The 21,463-nt window shown below is 38.4% G+C and overlaps 1 protein-coding gene across 2 annotated transcripts in view; it reads right to left on the reverse strand.

Moving 5' to 3' along the window:
* Positions 1–21,463, reverse strand: part of Ppp2r3a (protein phosphatase 2, regulatory subunit B'', alpha) — a 140,014-nt gene that overhangs the window by 88,296 nt on the left and 30,255 nt on the right. The window contains exon 2 of one of the 2 annotated variants that reach the window (XM_087562862.1): positions 6,523–8,957. In XM_087562862.1, the coding sequence (XP_087418988.1) occupies positions 6,523–8,514 (1,992 nt within the window). In that variant the 5' untranslated portion in view covers positions 8,515–8,957. 2 annotated transcript variants of the gene reach the window in all.

Below are 21,463 nucleotides of genomic sequence, written 5' to 3' on the forward strand. Positions count from 1 at the left end.
TGGGGACCTTAGCTGGATGCCCCTTTCCCTCCTCTACAGGCTGTCCTTAGTCATTTGACTCTCTTGCATACTCATCTGCATGGAGCAGCTATTCTTTTTTTTTTTTATTAACTTGAGTATTTCTTATATACATTTCGAGTGTTATTCCCTTTCCCGGTTTCCGGGCAAACATCCTCCTCCCCCTCCCCTTCCTTATGGGTGTTCCCCTCCCAACCCTCCCCCCATTGCTGCCCTCCCCCCAACAGTCTAGTTCACTGGGGGTTCAGTCTTAGCAGGACCCAGGGCTTCCCTTCCACTGGTGGAGCAGCTATTCTTGAACCTACAAGGTTAATCCTTGTCACATAGAGGCTTTATGGAAAAGTATGTCTTCAAGTGTCACATGTTAGGCAAGGACTTGTGTGAGAAATGAGTGACACTGTGAGAAAGCTGTCCAAAAAGACAAGAAAAAAGAGGTTGATAGATGGGGCAGGCAGAAATTAGGGAAAACAGCTATCTGTGGTTACTTCAGGCAAAAATGTACTTTTAAAAAGTGTATTTCTCCTGTGTCAGCCTCTAAAGTTGCTGAGATTACAGCAGCACCCTGCCACAGCCAGTTTTATTTATTTAAATGTCTAATGGTGCAACTATTAAGTGTCTAATAGTTAGATATCCTAATCCATAGGTAGTTTTTGTCCCTGATCTTCAGTGATGCTTCCAGGACTCAACAGAATAGGACACTGGGCCTTATCAAACTCAGCTTGGTTGATTAAGTGTAAAATACTATTTAGATAGGAGTCAGCAAACTATTTTTATAAATGCTCATGTAGTAAATAAGTACTGTAGGCTTTAGGCTCTCTATCTCAACTACTCAGATTAGCAGGCAGAACACAAAAGCAGCCGTAGATCATTTATGAGCAGGTGTGGCCATGGCCCTGGCAGCGGCAGGGTGGATTTGGCCCAAGGGCCTTTAGATGGCTGACCCTTGGTCTAGGCCAATATCCAATTTCTGAATATCCTCTTAGTATTTTCTTCTTGGCTTCCTCTCACAACAGCAGCTTGAATTTCATTTTTATTTGGTCAACACACTACTTACTCTTGGGAAATTATTTTGAAATCATATTAATATGATTTTGAAATGATATGCAATATTGTCAAGTCAATCTTTGTAATGTGTCATCAGTAGTATTATTTAAAAGTACTGTTCACTAATTAAAATGTTTTAATTTCTGATTAAAATGTTTAAACTGGTAGTTTCTCAGCTGTCTAAAACAACAACAACAACAATGACATAATTTTAAGGTTGTTCTTAAAAGAAATCATAGGTCAGCCATGGTGGCACATTTTTATAATCTTAATATTTTGGACACCAAGACGTGAGCAGAACAAGTTCCAGAGCAGTCTGAGATACACAGCAAGACTGTCTAGAAACAAGCAAATAAAATAAACAAGCAAACAAAAACAAGGGCTGGGAACATAGCTTATCCGTAGAGAGCCAGCCTAGTGTGTACAAGAAAACAAATAAATAGACCAATAGAACAAAACAACAGAAAACCATGAAAAACAATACTGTATACAAGTTTGCAGCAGTAGGTTAACCATTTCAGAATGGTAGAAACTTCTGGAAAAAAGGAGGAAGTAGTGAGAGGGGTATCCTATGGGTGTCACTGTATCTAAGATAATTCTGAAAGATCAAGAGGCTAATGAAAACACTACAACAGCCAAGCTTGGTGACAGATCTATAACTACAAGTGTCTGGGAAGCTGGTGGAAGAGGACTGCACGGTCAGGGGCTGCCCGAGCAACAGAAGGGGTTCAAAACAGACCATGTTTAAACTAAGAGACAATAACAAGGAATAACCAAACCAAACGTAATATAAAAATATGAAGCAAATACTGTAAAGATACTGAGACCTGACAGAACTAAGTGGTGTACTTTTTATGTAATACACCACACTGTTCTATTTGCATAAAACAAGGACTAACAAATTATACTCCATGGGCTACATCTGGCTCAATGCCTGTTTTTCTAAGCTTTGGCTCTAAGATGAGTCTAACATTATGTGGTGTATGCATATGTGTACACATGAATGCAGGTGCATGTTTCCATGTGAGCATATGTGGAGGCAGAGGAAGATGACAAGTGTCTTACTTTAACATTCTCCCCCTTTACTCTCTTGGCATAGGGTCTCTCAGACTTTAAGCTCATCATTTTGGCTAGGCTGATGGGCTAGTGAGCTGGCTCCCAGGATCTGCTGGTCTCTGTCCCACAACACTGTGGTTATAGACATGTACTGCTACATCAGGCTTTTTATATAGGTGCTAGAGATTCAAACTGAGGTCCTCAGGCTTGCCCAGGAAAGTCTTACCAATTGAACCATCTCCCCAGACCTTAGTTTAATATTTCTAAAAGACTAAGCATGAACACACACACACACACACACACACACACACACACACACACACACACACAAAGATAAGACTAATCTCATGACATACAAAGCCTAAAATATTTACTGATTTACTGTCTGGTTTTTCACAGAAATAGATAGCCAATTTCTGTCTTAAACCAATTTATGGGAAGAAAAGATTAAAAGAGAAAGGACAAGCCACTAAAGCAAGGAAATATGGCCTCTTGCACAAAGCCATCAAGCAGAAATTTATTAAATTTTATTCTATTTTTTGATACTGAAACTTATTTAAAAGAATGTTGAAAGATGATTATTTTAAATCACATTCTGATTCTAGTCCACATTTGTGAAAAGGACAAAACCAAACAAAACAAACCTAGGAAGCTTTAGTGCCTGGCTGCTGAGTTAGACTGAGAATGTCACCAGGGACCTAGTGCCAAGATTGGGAGTATTATTTGAGACCCACTCGCTGTCTCTTTTCCCATAGGAGGTAATGTAGGAAGAGAGCTTAGCAAACGTTCAAAATGTGGTGCCACAATAAGAGCTTCTGGTTATAATGGTTGTGAAAAATTATAATAGGTCATCAGAGAAGGAGGACATTTTCCATTTAATAGGCAGATTATTGAGAAAATATATGCAAATGTCTTAGCCTACAATAACTGTAGCTCTTAGGAAATCACTAGCATTCTGAGGCTACTACACAGGTATTTTTTTTATCCTTTATAACATGTTAAGCACATCAGTATTATTTTGAATATGAAAAACTTTATTTTTTATTTTGTAATTAATTTATTTAGTTTCTTTTCCACTGATAATCTTCTGAACAAAAGACATTATAATAGGGACTTAGAGGCTGTGCTTACTAAAATCATTGACTTCATTTGGGTGTGCATAGCACAAAGATTAAAAATTTGGTGTTATTTTGCAACTATTTCCTCTGCTACCCTAAAATTTGGGTCAGATTCTTGCTTCCCTCTGCACATAGATATGTAAATCATTTAAAGACTGTCTGAAGTCGCTAATCCTATCCCACCCCAATACACCAAACAGACTAAGTCTAGACTACTGAGGTAGCGTCTGATGTCTCCAGTCTTTGCTTTAAACCCAAAGGAACTAATTCCATCTTGCTTTTTCTGACTTGTCATTCTTTCTTGCAGTAACTCTGTATTCTAGAAGAAATGATCTGATAGATAAGTATCCCATGAGAAGTGGAACTACCCCCACAGGCAACTGCAATGTTCCTTGTGACCAAAAGCAACGCTTATCATTTAGTGATAATGATCAACCCGACCCAAGACTGCTTGCTCTGCTAAGCTTTGCAAACTTTTAGCCTTTGACTTTGTTCCCTTTTCTAGACCTTTCAAAGCTCTGTCAGCTCTCTGAATATACTGCTCTCGTTCTTCCAGTGTGGGCACAGAGTTTTATAAAACTGTTTTCCTGCCTTCAGCACTGTCATCTCTTGGATTGGATTTGGGACCAGTGGATAGAGCCTTTTCCCTAAAACAAACATTATCAACACTTGTAAACTAATAAATGAGTTCCATAGAGTTTCCATAATGCTCCATGAACATCTGGGTAAAACCATCATTTAAAACCTAAGTGTGTACTACATGGTTTTAAATTTTAATGTTTCTGGCAACTAAAAATATGCACACAGAACAGTGGCCATAAATGTGTACCAGGTAGAAATTATTCACCTGATCACAATCCACCTTTGTTGTTCTGTCAAATAATCTCCCTCAGGCCCCACTCCCATTACACGACAGGCAAGTGCTCTATCACTGAGCTCTATCCCTAGCTCTTGTCTTCTTGAGACAGGGTCTTTCTATGGAGTTCAAGTCAGTCTTCGTCTCATAACTGAAGTCCACGATAGCCTTGAACTCATGGTTCTCCTGCTTTTACATTCTTAATTCTGAGATTACAGAGCTGTACCACAATGCCCAGAACAAATGAAGTTTTAAAAATTCTATACTGGGCTGGATGGACGGCTTAGTAACTAAGATGCATACACTTCCCCGGAGGAGTCGAGTTTTGCGCTCAGCATTCAGACTGAGCAGCTTACACCTGCATGGAACTCAAACGCCCAGGGAGCCTTTTCTGTCTTCTGCAGGCACGGCGCTCATGTGCCTATAACATGTACATTTAAAATTTAAATCCTGCTGGGTGCTGTGGCGGCAGGCAGAATCTGAGTTTGAGGCCAGTCAAGACTATATAATGAAACCTTGGCTTAATCACCAAACAAAAATTAAAAGTCCTTTGAAATTATATTTTATTATTGTGTGCGTGTATGCATGGTATGTCTGTGTGAGCACACATGTGCAGGTGCAAAGGACAGCCTGTGGAGTGAGTTCTCTCCTTTTATCATTACAGGGCCCAGGAACTGAATGAACAAACCTGCATGGGAAGTGCCTTGACTCTCTGAGCCATCTTGCTGGCCCTCAGACAAAAATTTTAACAAGGCTAAAATAATATTTAGATATTTATTTTCAACACAGGTTCTTCCTGTGTATCTCTGGCTGTCCTGGAACTCATGTAGATAAGGCTGGTCTTGAACTCACAGAAATCTGCCTGCCTGCCTCCTGAGTGCTGGGATTACAGGCATGAGCCACTGTGCCTGACATTAAGTTTAATTTTTAAACTTGGCCACATAAGCTTTATCTCTAAAATTCAACTTCTAAAAATTACATAATGTTGAGGAATATACAAATGGCATAAATAACCCGAGAAACTTACTAGATATCGACTGCCCAGAGCAGAAAAATGACATACAGAAACTACTAAGGCCCTCTGCCCATCTTTCTGGTCATACCTTTTCCCCTTCTCCCAGGCTATCTTTCTGAACATTGTATTTGTTGTATTCCTGCACTTGGGCATATTTTTAGTACAAATGTGTGCATTTCAAAATAACTCACCTATTTTATAACTTGCTTTTATTGATTTGGCTTTATATTTGTGAATGAATACATGTCTATATTTATAAACTCTATATGGTAGATATTAGGTTTAGCAAATAGTTGATGTGCTTCTATACATGTAACAAATTTCCAGTCAGAACAGTAGAGTATGAGTCAAAGTAAAGTCTGTCATATTTGGAACAGACCATTAAAAACACCATTCTTTTTTCTTCTTGATGAACTCACAGACTACATATTCTACATATTCTAGGACAACATTAAAAACATGGAGGCTACATCAAATTGAGTCCTTAAATAGGATGACAAAGAGTCCCTTCCTAACCCACGGACATTCTCAGAAAGACTAATCATGCTTCACTGACATACCCCTCGACACAACTGGGCAGATAACTGTCCTTCTCCAAGTAGCCACGATCAGTAAAGTAGTGGAAAATTACAAACCTTTTGGAAAACGCTTCTTTGACTCTAGATTGTTACTTATCTTACATGCATAGAGAAACCTCACACTGGCGGTACTTTAAGGAAGTGTTTAAACACACTGTTCAGGAACAGTTTTGTCTCATCAAATTTTTAGCTCTTTAAGAATCAGGATGTCAGAGGATGGCCTTGTTGGACATCAGTGGGAGGAGAGGCCCTTGGTCCTGTGAAGGCTCGATGCCCCAGTGTAGGGGAATGCCAGGTCAGGGAGGTGGGAATGGGTGGGTGATTGGGGGAGCAACCTCATAGAAGCAGGGGGAGGGAAGATGGGGTAGGGGGTTTCTGGAGGGGAAACTAGGAAAGGGAATAACATTTGAAATGTAAATAAAATATCCAAAAAAAAAAAAGGAACCAGGCTGTCAGGTACCCTTGTACCTACACCTTATAGAAGGTGCGCATATGTGAAGGGCTGGTTTTTTGTTACCTGGGAAGGATTAATATTAAGTTATCCACTCTGTTTAAGTGTCATGTTTCACTGCTCATGTCTGACATGAGTATAGCAATAGATACTAAGGCTAAGTAACTTTCTTCTAGCCACAGAATTTAAAAGGAAGAGAAAGTGTATGAATAGAACAGGTAAAAACAACCTGTTTGATTCAAATCCTTTGCTTTTTTTCAACTAAACTGAGATCATTCCTAGCACAGAATTTAAAGTGGCTAACAAAAATAGTTTGTGTTTATACATTTCACAAACAATAAAATGTACTTGGAAATTTCTCAAAACTTGTAATTTTTGGATCTTACCTTGATCACTTCTGGTGTCTGTTGAATCAAAACAACTGAAGTACTATCTTTGGGTTTCTCACCAACAGGGCTCCTACTGACTGATGGAGTGGGCTGGGAGGAAGTTGTCAAAGTTTCCTGCAGAATTTGCATCATTTCCTTTTCTTGTGATAGGCTCCCTCTGCTTGACTTGCATTCAACTAGTTCTTGAGCAAAGTCTTCAATGCTTTCCAGAATTCGAAGTAAGAGGGCTCGGTCCTCTTCCTCTATTTTGTGTCCGTTGTTTTCAATAATCCTTGTTAGACAAGAAGGTGAGACTTTCTCCGTAGCTGAAGAGACTATAGGTTTAGGCTCAAGATCTTTGTGGATCTGACCAGTCAAATGACTATGACTATTTAGAGAATTGATGCTTTTACCCTTGGCAAGTGGTTCTCCTAGAGAGGTCTCCATCTTCTGTGAGAATGATTCCAAATCCATTAACAATTTGTCGATCTCTTCTTGACTGTTAGGATTCATAAAGTGCCTCTGGGCTCTGAGTTCTGTAGGAGGAACTGCTAATTCAGATTCTTCCTTAGGTGGACGAACTACCATTGGCTTTTCAAATATCTTACTGATTTCATTTTGCACTGGGGCAGGACATTTTTTAAGATAAGTATCATGGTCTGAAAATTCTTTATGTTCATTTACCTTTAATGGTTCCTGACCTTGTCCATTATCTGCTTTTTGTCCTTTATCTAATAATGACTTCTTTCCATCTGACTCTTCTTCAATATAAAGAGTTTCCATTAAGTTACCAGAAGAAACATTCTCTAAATGGTTTATGGTTAATGACGGTGATTGAAGCTGCACAGGTTTTAGAGTTCCAGGATCGTTTACCTCCAAGCTACACAAGGAATTTGTGTTGTTTGGAGGGGTTTTTACAGTATCTGTTTGTTTAAAATTATGCATGTCATCTTGCAATTCAACAGTCTGAAACTGTCTGGAGTCAAGGGCTGAGAGGTGGACGATATCTTCATATTTAGGGGGCTGTTCAGTCCCATATAATGGGGAGAATGGAGTCAGTTGTAAGTTAGGTACATTATTGACAAGCTCTGTCAAATCTACAGTCTCATTACTCCCAGACTGCACAAATTCAAATGGTAACTTTCTCAGGTAGTAAGCTAACCTGGCCATTACATTCATATAGACGGTTTCAGAGTTAGACATTGCGTCACTGCCACTTCCTTCGTTGATGCTTCCTCCTGACTTTTTCTTTATGCATTGTTTTATGATGTCTGTACATTTTTTCAAATCTTCAGAGCATTTCAGTAAGATGTCCAAGCACATTTTTATGTCTGTCCCAGAAGAAAAATGATCTATTTTATGTTTTTCCAAAATCTGCGTAACTAGATCTTCTTCAGACAAGTTCTGAAAAAGCATGGAAGTTAGGCTTGTATCTAGTGAGTTTCTATGAGATAAAGATTTTTCCTCAACTGAGGAACTCCGGAGTAAGCCAAAGGATGGGGAGGTCCCATCATTACTATAATGGCCACAGAGTAAATCCAAATCAACTGATCGCCTATTAAATGAGTCAGATTTAACTTTTCTTCCTTTTTTGTAAGCTGCATGATTTGAATTTCTGAGTTTTTCAAGGGAAAATTCTTTTATTTTCCCACTGGCAAAGCTGATTGCTTCTCCTGCAATGTCCTTTAAGTTACAGGTATTCTGAAATGTGGATGCTCTCTTGGACCTGGGTATTCCTGTGAGGGCCTGATGGGGATAGTCTTCAGCTGAGGAAAGGCCATTTTCATGAGACAAAAACACAGAGTTCAGATCCACATCTTTGAACTGAGACACAGGGATGTGCAAAAGGTCTGCACAAACACTATGATGCACTACAATGCAGTCTATTCCATGTGTGAAGGTATGGCAGGTTCCAGTGCAATAATGTATGGCTTGTTCAAAACGCCGGTCTATCACTACACTGCTATAATGGTTCACAGTGCTAACCACGAGTCTGTAAGTTGCTGCCATAATATCAAATTCACTCAATGCTAGGACTTAGAACTTGATAGAGTTTGCTTCAAGAAAATTTTCCTAAATGATACTTTGCTGAAAAAAATATTTAATGACAATGTTCAGTGGTTTCTTACAAAATATAGTAACTTTTCCATGAAGGGAAATGTTTAAATTTGAGGTTTGGTAGCTCTCACTATACAGTAGCTGCTGCACAGGTATGCTTATACAGCAAGTCTAATAACTTAGATATGGTACACTTTAGTAACATGATACTATACGATTATTTCTATGGAAGAATATCTTCTTTTAACTCTTCTGTGGAAGAATATCTTCTTTTAACTCTTCTGTGGTTCTATAAACTGTCGTATAAATCTTAGTTGGTGGTACAGGAGAACTGTGATAAGTGAGTCCTCCCAGGCCTTAAGTGATCCATTTTTTTTGGTGAGCGACAGAGAAACCTAGAATAGAAGAAGAAAATAATTAAGCACATGCAGTTAATCAATGATCTCTGGTCTTCAGCACATCATTTGTTGCTGATATTTACTGTAGGTCTTTGTTTTCTCGAATTCAGTACTTCACGTAGTACCTCAACTCTGCCTTCTTATAGATGCCTAATTGATACTTCCTGTATGGCTCCTCTTGCCTTCTTGGATGACAATACCAAGCTGATATCTACCCTCATGGCTTGTGGAACAAGAATAGTCTTTTGGGCGGGCAGTAGTGGTGCATCCCTTTAACCCCAGCACTTAGGAGGCAGAGTTAAGTGAATCTGAGTTTGAGGCCAGCCTGGTCTATAGAGCAAGTTCCAGAACAGCCAGAGCTACATAGAAAAACTGTCTAGAAAAACATTAAAACAAAACAAACAAAACAAACAAACAAACAAACAAACAGAATAGCCTTCTGACTCACTTCCAGTCCTCTTGACATGTTTCTAAGCCACGTATCCCCAGAGTTCCTACTTCTCCACTGCACATACTGTCTGCGTCCATCAACCTAACCTCTTCTCACAGATTGCCAACACTCAGGCTGTTCCTCTGTAGTTCAACGTTCCTCTGTAGTTGGAAATTATTCTTCTATCAACTTCTCTGTACTTACATACAGAAAAACAACGTTCTTGCTCCCATATTTTTGGATCATATTCATGTACATCTCTCTCTCTCTTTCTTTCTTTCTTTCTTTCTCTTTCTCTCTCTCTCTCTTTCTTTCTCTCTCTCTCTCTCTCTCTCTTTCTTTCTTTCTTTCTTTCTTTCTTTCTTTCTTTCTTTCTTTCTTTCTTTCTTTCTTTCTTTCTCTCCTTTTTACCAGATTCATAGGATTACTTTAATCATCATTACTTGAAAAAAGAAAAACCCAGGTTGTAAAATCTGTAGTAGTTGATTTCCAAAAATGTCAATATACTCATTTCATCACAAGCCACAATGCCTACTCTGCCCTCTGCTCTAAGGTCTAGTGGTGGGTTATACCAATGACTGAAGTCATGGCTCTGCTCTTACTGAGGTGAAAATGTAGTTAGAACAAAACAGTAAAATGTAAATAAACATAATCCAATAGATAATTTTTATTGAGAAAAATGAAGCAGGGTAAGGATTCAAAAAAAAATAAAGATGTTTAATAATAGAAGAGGCAACTTTATAGACATCTGAACAAAGATCTGTAGAAGGAGAGGGAGTGGGCCAAACAGGTACTATCAGATAGATCATGTCAGGCAGATAAATCATAAGTGCAAAGGGCATGAGGTAGGAACCTACATGATTTACTACAAGGATAAGAAGATTAGTGTGGTTGAAGCAGAGAAAGCAAGAATAGTATAAGAAATAAGGTATTAAAGGAAAGGTAGAGTCTAAGCATGCATGAGCCATAGATGTCTATAGTAGAACTGAGTTTAACTGTGAGTGCACTGGGACACAACTCATGAATTGCAAGTAGAGAAATCACCCAAAGAGAGTCACATTTTAAACTGATGGTTTCAACTGTTGCTTTCAGGCACATAGAAGACAAGAAAAGAAACAGGGAAATAAACAGGATTGCAATGCTGGGAAGCTAGGACCAAGATAGTAACAGTGCCGCAGATGTTTAGATGTATCTATTTCAAAGGTATAGCCAACCTTTGCTGAACCACAGAATGTGGACTATGGATGAATCAAGAACAGTGCATCAAGGCAAGATAGTAAAAATAATTACAGCAGTGAAGGAAAATATAAGTCTCACTGACTCATCGCTGTCATTGGTTGTTTGTTTTGAGACACGGTGTCACTATGTAGCCATGGCTAGTGTGGAACATGCTATATAGACCAAGCTGGCACTGAACTCACAGAAATCCACCTGCTTCTGTCTCCTGAGTACTGGTACGAAAAGTATGTTCCATTATGCCTAGCACTACTGGCATTTTAATAATAAAAATTTTTACCCATTTAAAAACAAAGGTGTGTTCATATTTTATTTCTTTTTTTATTGCATTGTATATTTACATTTTAAATGTTATCCCATTTCCCAGTTTCCCCTTCAGAAACCTGATATCTCATGCTCCCCTCCCACCCTCCTGCTCCACCTTCTGAGATCTTCTTCAATTTCTTTCTTTAGAGACTTGAAATTCTTACAGATCTTTCACTTGCTTAGTTAGAGTCACACCAAGGTATTTTATATTATTTGTGACTATTGTGAAGGGTGTTGTTTCCATAATTTCTTTCTCAGCCTGCTTATCCTCTAAGTAGAGGAAGGATACTGACTTGTTTGAGTTAATTTTATATCCAGCCACTTTGCTGAAGTTGTTTATCAGGTTTAGGAGTTCTTTGGTAGAACTTTTGGGGTCACTTAAGTATACTATTATATCATTTGTAATAGTGATATTTTGACTTCTTCTTTCCAATTTGTTTCCCCTTGACCTCTTTTTCTTGTCTAATTGCTCTGGCTAGGGCTTCATATACTATACTGAATAGGTAGGGAGAGAGTGGGCAGCCTTGTCTAGTCCCTGATTTTAGTGGGATTGCTTCAAGTTTTTCTCCATTTAGCTTGATGTTGGCTACTGGTTTGCTATATATTGCATTAACTATGTTTAGGTATGGGCCTTGGATTCCTGATCTTTTCAGGACATTTATCATGAAGGAGTGTTGAATTTTGTCAAATGCTTTTTCAGCATCTAATGAGATGATCATGTGCATTTTATCTTTAAGTTTGTTTCTATAGTGGATTACATTGATGGATTTCCATATATTGAATCATCCCTGCATCCCCAGGATGAAGCCTACTTGATTATGATGGATGATCGTTTTGATGTGTTCTTGGGTTTGGTTTGCGAGAATCTTATTGAGTATTTTGGCATTGATACATTCATAAGGGAAATTGGTCTGAAGTTCTCTTTGTTGGGTCTTTGTGTGGTTTATGTATAAGTGTAATTGTGGCTTCATAGAACGAATTGGGTAGTGTTCCTCTGTTTCTATTTTGTGGAATAGTTTGGACAGTATTGGCATTAGGTCTTCTATGAAGATCTGACAGAATTCTGCACTAAACCCATCTGGTCCTGGGTGTTGTTGTTGTTGGGAGACCCTTAATGACTGCTTCTATTTCTTTAGGAGTTATGGGACTGTTGAGATGGTTTATCTGATCCTGATTTAACTTTGATACCTGGTTTCTGTCTAGAAAATTGTCCACCTCATCCAGATTATCCAGTTTTGTTGTGTATAGGCTTTTGTAGTAGGATCTGATGATTTTTTTGAATTTCTTCAGTTTCTGTTGTTATCTCTCCCTTTTCATTTCTGATTTTGTTAATTTTGATCCTGTCTCTACGCCTTCTGGTTAGTCTGGCTAAGGGTTTATCTATCTTGTTGATTTTCTCCAAGAACCAGCTTCTTGTTTTGTTGATTCTTTGTATAGTTCTTTTTGTTTCTATTTGGTTGATTGCAGCCCTGAGTTTGATTATTTCCTGTCATCTACTCCTCTTAAGCGTATTTGATTCTTTTTGTTCTAGAGCTTTTAGGTGTGCTGTTAAGCTGTTAGTGTATGCTTTCTCCAGCTTCTTTTTGGAGACACTAAAAGCTGTGAGTTTTCCTTTTAGCATTGCTTTCATTGTGCCCCATAGGTTTGGTTATGTTATGCCTTCATTATCATTAAATTCTAAGAAGTCTTTAATTTCTTTATTCTTCCTTGACCAAGTTGTCATTGAGTAGAGCGCTGTTCACTTCCATGTGCATGTGGGCTCTCTGTTGTTTTTGTTGTTATTGAAGACCAGTCTTAGTCCGTGGTGATCTGATAGGATGCATGGGATTATTTCAATCTTCTTGTTTCTGTTGAGGCCTGTTTTGTGACTGATTATATGGTCAATTTTGGAGAAGGTACCATGAGGTGCTAAGAAGAAGGTATATCCTTTTGTTTTAGGATAAAATGTTCTATAGATATCTGTTAAGTCCATTTGGTTTATAACTTGTTAGTTTCACTGTGTCTTTGTTTAGTTTCTGTTTCCATGATCTGTGCATTGATGAAAGTGGGGTGTTGAAGTCTCCCACTATTATTGTGTAAGGTGCAATGTGTGCTTTGAGTTTTAGTAAAATTTCTTTTATGAGTATGGGTGCCCTTGCATTTGGAGCATAAATATTCAGAATTGAGAGTTTCATCTTGGTGGATTTTTCCTTTGACAGGTACGTGTCCTGCCTTATCTTTTTTTGATAACTTTTGGATGAAAGTTGTTTTTATTTGATATTAGAATGGCTACTCCAGCTTGTTTCTTGGGACCATTTGCTTGGACACTTTTTTCCCAGTCTTTTACTCTGAGGAAGTGCCTGTCTTTGTCACTGAGGTGCGTTTCCTGTATGCAAGAAAATGCTTGGTCCTGTTTATGTATCCAGTGTATTAGTCTATCTTTTAATTGAGGAATTGAGTCCGTTGATGTTGAGAGATATTAGGGCCCGATGATTATTGTTTCCTATTGTTTTTGTTGTTAGAGGTGGAATTATGTTTGTTTACTATTTTATTATGGGTTCGTTGAAAGAAGATTACCTTCTTCCTTTTTCTAGGGTATAGTTTCCCTCAATGTACTGGAGTTTTCCTTTCCATTCTATTATCCTTTGTAGGGCTGGATTTGTGGGAATATATTGTGTAAATTTGTTTTTTTTCATGGAATATCTTGGTTTCTCCATCTAGGGTAATGGAGAGTTTTGCTGGATATAGTAGCCTGGGCTGGCATTTGTGTTCTCTTAGGGACTGTATGACATCAGTCCAGGATCTTCTAGCTTTCATAGTCTCTGTTGAGAAGTCTGGTATAATTCTGATAGGTCTGCCCTTATATGTTACTTGACCTTTTTCTCTTACCGTTTTTAGTATTCTTTCTTCGTTTAGCGCATTTGGTGTTTTGATTATTATGTGACAGGAGGAATTTCTTTTCTAGTCCAATCTATTTGGAGTTCTGTGGGCTTCTTGTATGCTTATGGCCATCTCTTTCTTTAGGTTAGGGAAATTTTCTTCTATAATCTTCTTGAAGATATTTACTGGCCCTTTAAGTTGGGAATCTTCACTCTTCTATACCTATTGTCCTTAGATTTGATCTTCTCACTGTGTCCTGGATTTCCTGGATGTTTTGGGTTAGGATCGTTTTGCGTTTTGCATTTTGACTGTTGTGTCGCTGTTTTCTATGGTATCTTCTGCCCCTGAGATTCCCTCTTCTATCTCTTGTATTCTGTTGGTGATGCTTGCATCTATGACTCCTGATCTCTTTCCTACGCTTTCTATCTCCAGGGTTGTTTCTTTGTGATTTCTTTATTGTTTCTATTTCCACTTTTAGATCCTGGATGGTTTTGTTCAATTCCTTCACCTGTTTGGTTGTGTTTACCTGTAATTCTTTAAGGGATTTTTGTGTTTCCTCTTTTAAGGGCTTCTACCTGTTTACCTGTGTTGTCCTGTATTTCTTTAAGGGAGCTATTTATGTCCTTAAAGTCATCTAACATCATCATGAGATGTGACTTTTAAATCAGAATCTTGCTTTTCCAGTGTGTTGGGTTATCCTGGACTTGCTGTGGTGGGAGGATGCGTTCTGAAGATGCCAAGTGGTCTTGGTCTCTATTGCTTATGTTCTTACACTTGCCTCTTGCCATCTGGTTACCTCTGGTATTAGCTGGTCTTGCTATCTTTGACAGTGGCTTGACCCTCCCGCACTCTCAGGTGTGTCAGCACTCCTGGGAGACCAGCTATCTCCCATCTGGATCCAGGCACAGAGGGCTGTGGCTCAGGGTCAGCTCCGGAAATTGCCATATTTTATTTCTTTAATCCTAAAAACTATTATATTTACTTCTCATTTATTTATGGAAGACAATCTATTATTATCTTTTACATATTTACGTATTTGGAATTTAGTGACAACAGAAATGAAGTAACTAATGTAAAAGAATAATTGTCTGGAGACAGGGTCTAATTATGCTGGCTTCAAACTGGTGACTCACCTACCTTTGTCTCCTGTGTGTTAGGATTGTAGACACTCACTACCATGTCCTGAAAGAAATCTTTCTTGTGTTAAAATTTCACAGTGATTATAATATTAACTGATGGCTCTTTTAGATATAAGGTCACTGTGTTTGTACCAGTACTATTAAAGTTCTGTTAACTTGAGATACAACCCATATCCCTAATTTCTGATATTTTATCCTCTAAATGTTCTTTGATTGTGTTCTAGATAAACTGTTGAACTGTCGGTTTTAAGAATAATTTTCTTAAGATTCAAATATAAATGTAATAAACTTATAACTTGGAAGGAACACTGATATTATCATAATACTTAGACCTTTTTTACAACTAGAAAATGTAAATGTTGATTCTAATATTCTATCACCTTCTCTTTATGGTTTTCTTCAGGTGGATCTGAATAGGTATCACCATGTATCCCTAGCTGGCTTCCAACCTGCAGCAATTCTCCTGCTCTGCCTCTCAAGCACTGAGATTATAGGCGTATGCCATCATACCCTGCTTTCTAACCCTATTTTTGTTCCTGTACCTGAATTTTGTTGCTATGTGAATAAAGTTTGAATTAACTATTCCCTTATCCTCAACCTGTTTGTCTTCCAATTTTCAGGTGCTTACATAAAACTAGGTATATTCAGATTGGATGAAGCTGATGCAGAAAGAAGTTCAACAGTAACAGATGTATTCAGTAATAAAGGAAAACTATAAAGTAGTCCAACCATAAAACACGTTATAGAACAAAAGTTAAAGACAGTAATGGAAGAAGTTACCTTTAAAACAGACATACAACCAGAACAACCCAAACACAAAGTACAGAAATAGCACTAAGTTGGGCAAAATAGATAACTCAATGGTTAAGAGTACTTGCTCTTTTCCCAGAGTACCTGAGTTCAGTTCCAGCAACCACATAGAGAGCTCACAGCTTCCTATAAGCCTAGTTCTAGGGGATGTGATGCCCTCTATTGGCCTCTGGGAACCTATACATACACGGCATATTCTCACAGACACACATATACACATAAATACAAATAAAAATTAAAAAAAAATGGGGGTTGGGGATTTAGCTCAGTGGTAGAGTGCTTGCCCAGCAAGCGCAAGGCCCTGGGTTCGGTCCCCAGCTCCGAAAAAAAGAAAAGGGAAAAAAATTAAAAAAAAATAATGTCAAGCATTAAGAAGTTATACCTTTTTAGAAACCTAATGTTTTTCTTTTGAGGGGAACTGAGAAAGGGTTTTACTATATAGCCCTGGATGGCCTGGTACTATGTAGCTTAAGCTAGCCCCACCCTCCCAAGTGCTGGGATTACAGGTGTGCTAAGATTAAAATTAGGGCATCTCCCATGTGTTAGGCTAGACACCTTGGATGCAGGAACTGCTCAATAAATGCTATTGCTCTAATTCCTTCATAAAACATTTCCCCCTTGATGCCAGGCATTGGGAGAATGATGCTGAATAATCCATGATAATGATTCCTAGGATATTCACTGTTAATGAGGCAATGGGAGGGAAATTCTGCAGAAAACAGAAGAGCATAAGCAGTAAATTACAGGAGGGAATAGAAAAGATAAAAAGTGGTTTCGTGGTTACTGTGGTATATGGGAAGGTACCTTTTGAACATCCGAAGGTGATGACTGGATAAAATGTGAACACAGTCAACAGAAAGATCACACATGGAGATACAGCTCTGAGAAGTTACTCAGGGTAAGCAAGCAACATGAGAAAACCTCTGGTCTGAGGACACAGTTGGGGATCAGGAGAGTGGCCACAATGGACTGGTTGTGCAGAGGGGAGACCCCAGAAGAACTGGCTCAGGTCTCCCCCTAGAATCTTCACACACAGTACCTGCACACACAGAAATTCCAAACTACCCTGGCTTCCCTTTGAGCTTCAAGCCAATTTCTGGTACTGGGGTGTCCACATTAATGACAGTAGGACACGGTAAGTTCCTTGGGATTCCGAGTTGACCTCTGGACCTCTTGAGATCTGAAGATGTACCATCCTCTCTTTTAGTCTCTTCCAGAGTCTGGAAAGTCATTCTCTTCTTCATTTGTCTCTTCAAGACTTCCTTCCAGAACAGACTTCTTTCTTTTTTCTGTTTCTCTCTGGAAAGTTCTCCAACTATCTTGAGTAACTTCTTCATCAGACTCTCCTTGTCTTTGTATACACCAGGCTATAAGAGAGGCTGTTATTGCTCCTGATGCAACTGCCAACTTGTCTTTAAGAAGCTGTCTTATCTTTTCACAGCTGAGGGTGGCCTGAGTGCCACCCGTGTGGGTGCAGCTTCCTCTTGCTCATGGCTCCCATGCAGACTCATGATGCTGATGCATCTACGTTGAAGTGCCTGAGGCCTTGGGCTGGAGCACGTGGCCTCAGCTTCTCTTCATGGACACTGCTGGCACTTTGGCCATTTTTTTAAAATTTATTTTTATTTTATGTGTGTTGGTGTTCTGCCTGCTTGTATGTGTTTGATGGTATTGGAACCCCTGGAATTGGAGATATAGACAGTTATGAGCTGCCACATGGGTGCTCATCCTTTGCAAGAGCAGCCAATGCGCTTCATTGTTGAGCCATCTCTAGCCCCTTACTTAACTTTTATGTAATTAATGTTTAGTATAGTTTAGTTTAAAAATCAGGCAGCATCATTTGTTCAAAAGATTGATCCCTGCGGCTAGGTGTGCAGTTTAGTACAATTCTTGGTTAGTACACAAGGCCAAGAAGTCTTATCCTATTACCATTAACAAAAGTATTTTATCCTTATTGAGTTATGTTGGTACTTTTGATGAAACAAACAAACAAACAACAAAAACTAAGTAATTAATCGTGAGGTAACCCAGTCACAAAAGAACAGACATGATATGCACTCACTGATAAGTGGATAAAAGCTCGGAATACCCAAGAAACAATTCACAAACCATATGAAGCTCAATAAGAAGGAAGACCAAAATGTGGATGCTTCAGTCCTTTTTAGAAGGGGGAACAAAATACTCATAGGAAGAAATACAGGGACAAAGAGTGGAGCAGGGACTGAAGAAAAGGCCACCCAGAGACTGCCCTACCTGGGGATCCATCCCATATACTGCCACCAAACCCAGTCACTATTGCTGATGCCAAGAATTGCTTGCTGACAGGAGCCTGATATGGATGTCTCCTGAGAGACTCTGCAAGAGCCTTACTGATACACATGAGGATGCTTGCAGCTAACCATCGGACTGAGCATGGGGACCCCAATGGAAGAGTTAGAGAAAACATTAAAGGAGCTAAAGGGGTTTGCAACCCCATAGGAAGAACAACAATATCAACCAACCAGACTCCCAGAGCTCTCACGGACTAAACCACCAACCAAAGAGTACACATGGAGGGACCCATGGCTCTAGTCCCATATATAGCACAGGGATTGCATTGTCTGGCATCAATAGGAGAAGCCCTTGGTCCTGTGAAGGCTTGATTCTCCAGTGTCAGGACAGGGAGGTGGGAATGGTTGGGTGAGAGGGGGAATATCCTCATAGAAGCACTGGGAGGGAGGCTGGGAGAGGGGGGAACCGAGAAAGGGGATAATAGTTGAAATTTAAATACAGAAAATACCCCAAAAATGCAAAAAAAGAAATAAAGAGAGAAGGAAAGAAAAAGGGGTTTATTTTGTAGGCAGAAAGGGAAGATGATGGGGAAATGTGGAAAGGGGAAGAAAAAAAAACTATGTAATTATATTTGCTGTTCAAAATCTGTTATGTATATTTAAATTTGTCAACTATACTTCCTGTATCTACTGTGGATATTATTGTTTATTTTGTTAATGTGGTGAAATGGTGAGAGTTGAAGTTCATAGTAGACATTTAAAATTAACGAGTGATGAATTAAATGCCAGGAAGCACTTAGAAATATGAAGATAAATTAAAATAGTAAAGAAAAAGTTGATAGTGACTGACTCCAAGGAACAGACCCAGATGAACGTAAAAATTGTCATTTTAAAGATAGCATTTAGATACTTTAAATATGAAATATTCAAATAAAATTTGTAACAAATTCTAGAAATTAAAGAGGGATTTTAGTGCTTCACCTTACTTTTATGGATGTTTTGCTTTATTTCATAGAGAAATTTGGGATGTTAATAAAACCTTAGGAACCAGAACATAGTGATGGAAAATAGAAAAAGGTATTACACATATTGTTCCACTTCAGGAAACATCTGGAGTGGAGAAGATGAGGTAAAGAAATTCCATTGTTTATCTTGGTCAGTGAAAGGATTCAAGAAGAAATGAACAACATAAATTGTAAACAGGTACTAGATGAATTTCCATGTCACTCAAAATAGGTCATTTAAAGGGTCTGAAGAGAACTATAGAATAAAGGTTTTCTTTAAAACCCTTTATTTAAGAGAGTCCAGAATGTATGATGACTCAGAAGTAATGAGTCATTTAAAAATAATGAAACTACTGCTTTGCCTGGAAAATAAAGAGGGAATTTTGGTTGATGACTCAGTATGGAAACTGCTTCCAAGACAACAGTTTGGAGGAATACAAAACAGGTATTATAAAACTACTTAGTAGAGGAAACAGGGGAAGAGACCTGGAATATTTTATTTATTGTATTCAGTTTAATAGTTGAGAAAGTAAACTGAAAAAAGAAATCATTTCATAAGAGATTTTCTTATGTTCTAAGAAAATGTATATTTAAGTATAAAATAATAATACTTTGAGTTTAGAAATAATGTTTCAGTGAAGGAAATATAAAGATTATTATAAGAATATTTCATAGGGGTTGGGGATTTGGCTCAGTGGCAGAGCGCTTGCCTAGGAAGCGCAAGGCCCTGGGTTCGGTCCCCAGCTCCGAAAAAAAAGAACCAAAAAAAAAAAAAAAAAGAATATTTCAGCAGATGACAGAGTTTGCGTATACATGAGGTAGGAAGTGCTTAAGATCTTTCTCGTGGTTTATTTTATTATTCTTTTGTTATTGTTTAAGACAGGGTCTTTCCATGTATCCCTGGCTGTCCTGGAACTTGCTATTAAGACCAGGCTGGCCTTGAACTCACAAAGACTGCCTCCCTGGTGCTAAAATTAAAGGTATATGTCACCAAAAACTTACACTTACCATCAGTAGACATGCTAACCAGAAAGGGGGAGATCTTGCATGGCCCCATACCTAGACAAAGAACTACAGGCGAGGCGCTGGAGGCATGGCTCAGAGTTTAAGAGTACTGACTTTACCTGCCAGAGGACCAAGCTCTTTTCCCAGACCCACATGGCAGCTCACAACTGTAACTACAATTTTAGGTGATCTGACACCCTATTACATGTATATTCCTTCATGATGAAGAAGTCACAATGGCAGATTATGGGAGCTGGTCACATTGCATCTACAGTCAAGAAGCAGAGAGCAAGAAATCCATACATACTGCCTGGTTCCTTTGCTCCATTTATGTAGTCCAGGATCCCAGCCATGGAATGATGCCACCCATAGTGGGCAAGTCTCTGAACCTCAATTAACATTATCTAGGTAATTTCCATACATACACAGTCAGAGCATTATATCCCGGTGTTATAGATGTTATCAAGTTGAAAATTAGTACTATCACATTCACCAATAGGTGACTGAGGAAAGACCATGTAAGTCATGTAACTAATGGCCTTTCAGTTAGTTGTAAAGAAGAAAGAAATTATGGCAATTTCAGAAAAATTTAAAAAGAAGCTACAAAATATTAATGAGAAAAATAGAAACAAACAAATGGAAAAATTAAGTTCATGGGTATAAAGACCAGACACAGTGAAGAGCTCAGTTCTATTCAAGTTGATTAGTATATGTAATACAACTCAATGAAAATCTCAGTGCATTTTCTTATTTTGGTTGAAATTTTCATGATGACTCAAAAATGGAGAAAGCAGAGCAAGGACTTACAGACACTAGAAAAGTGCTTTACCACTAAATTATACTCCGAGCCATTAAGAACTTAAGTACATTTAAAAATACCAATTTATATTAGTATATACAATGTTCAGAGTACTCTAGAAGAAAAACCCAGCTTTTCTCCATTTGTAGGAATTTATGTAATGAAGGAATGAGACAAAAAAGATTAGATATTAATTCATTCAATATGTATTTATTTAGTCCTTTATGGACGCCGATGATGGTTTCTTTTAGGACATATTTCTCTTCCTGCTTCTGTATCATCATCATCATCATCATCATCATCATCATCAGTAGTAATAGTAGTAGTAGTAATAGTAGTAGTATTTTGTGTGTATGTATGGGGGGAGAGGGAGAGGGAGAGAATGTGAATATGAATGAAATTAGGTTGTGTGTCAAGGAGGGCACATGGGAATGAGAAGATAACTTTCAGGAGTCAATTCTTTCCTTCCAGAACCTATAGATCCATAGGATCTATAGATCAAACTCATATCATCAGGTTTTCTCAGCAAACATTTTTTATAGAGGAAGTTGTCTTGCTAGCACTATTCTTTTGTTTGTGAGTCTTGTGTGTCCCAGATTGCCTCAATTTATGATCCTCCTGCTCAAGTCTCCAGAGTGCTTGGAT

This window comes from Rattus norvegicus, chromosome 8 (genome assembly GCF_021556685.1).
Source record: "Rattus norvegicus strain SHRSP/BbbUtx chromosome 8, alternate assembly SHRSP_T2T, whole genome shotgun sequence".
Lineage (NCBI taxonomy): Eukaryota > Metazoa > Chordata > Mammalia > Rodentia > Muridae > Rattus > Rattus norvegicus.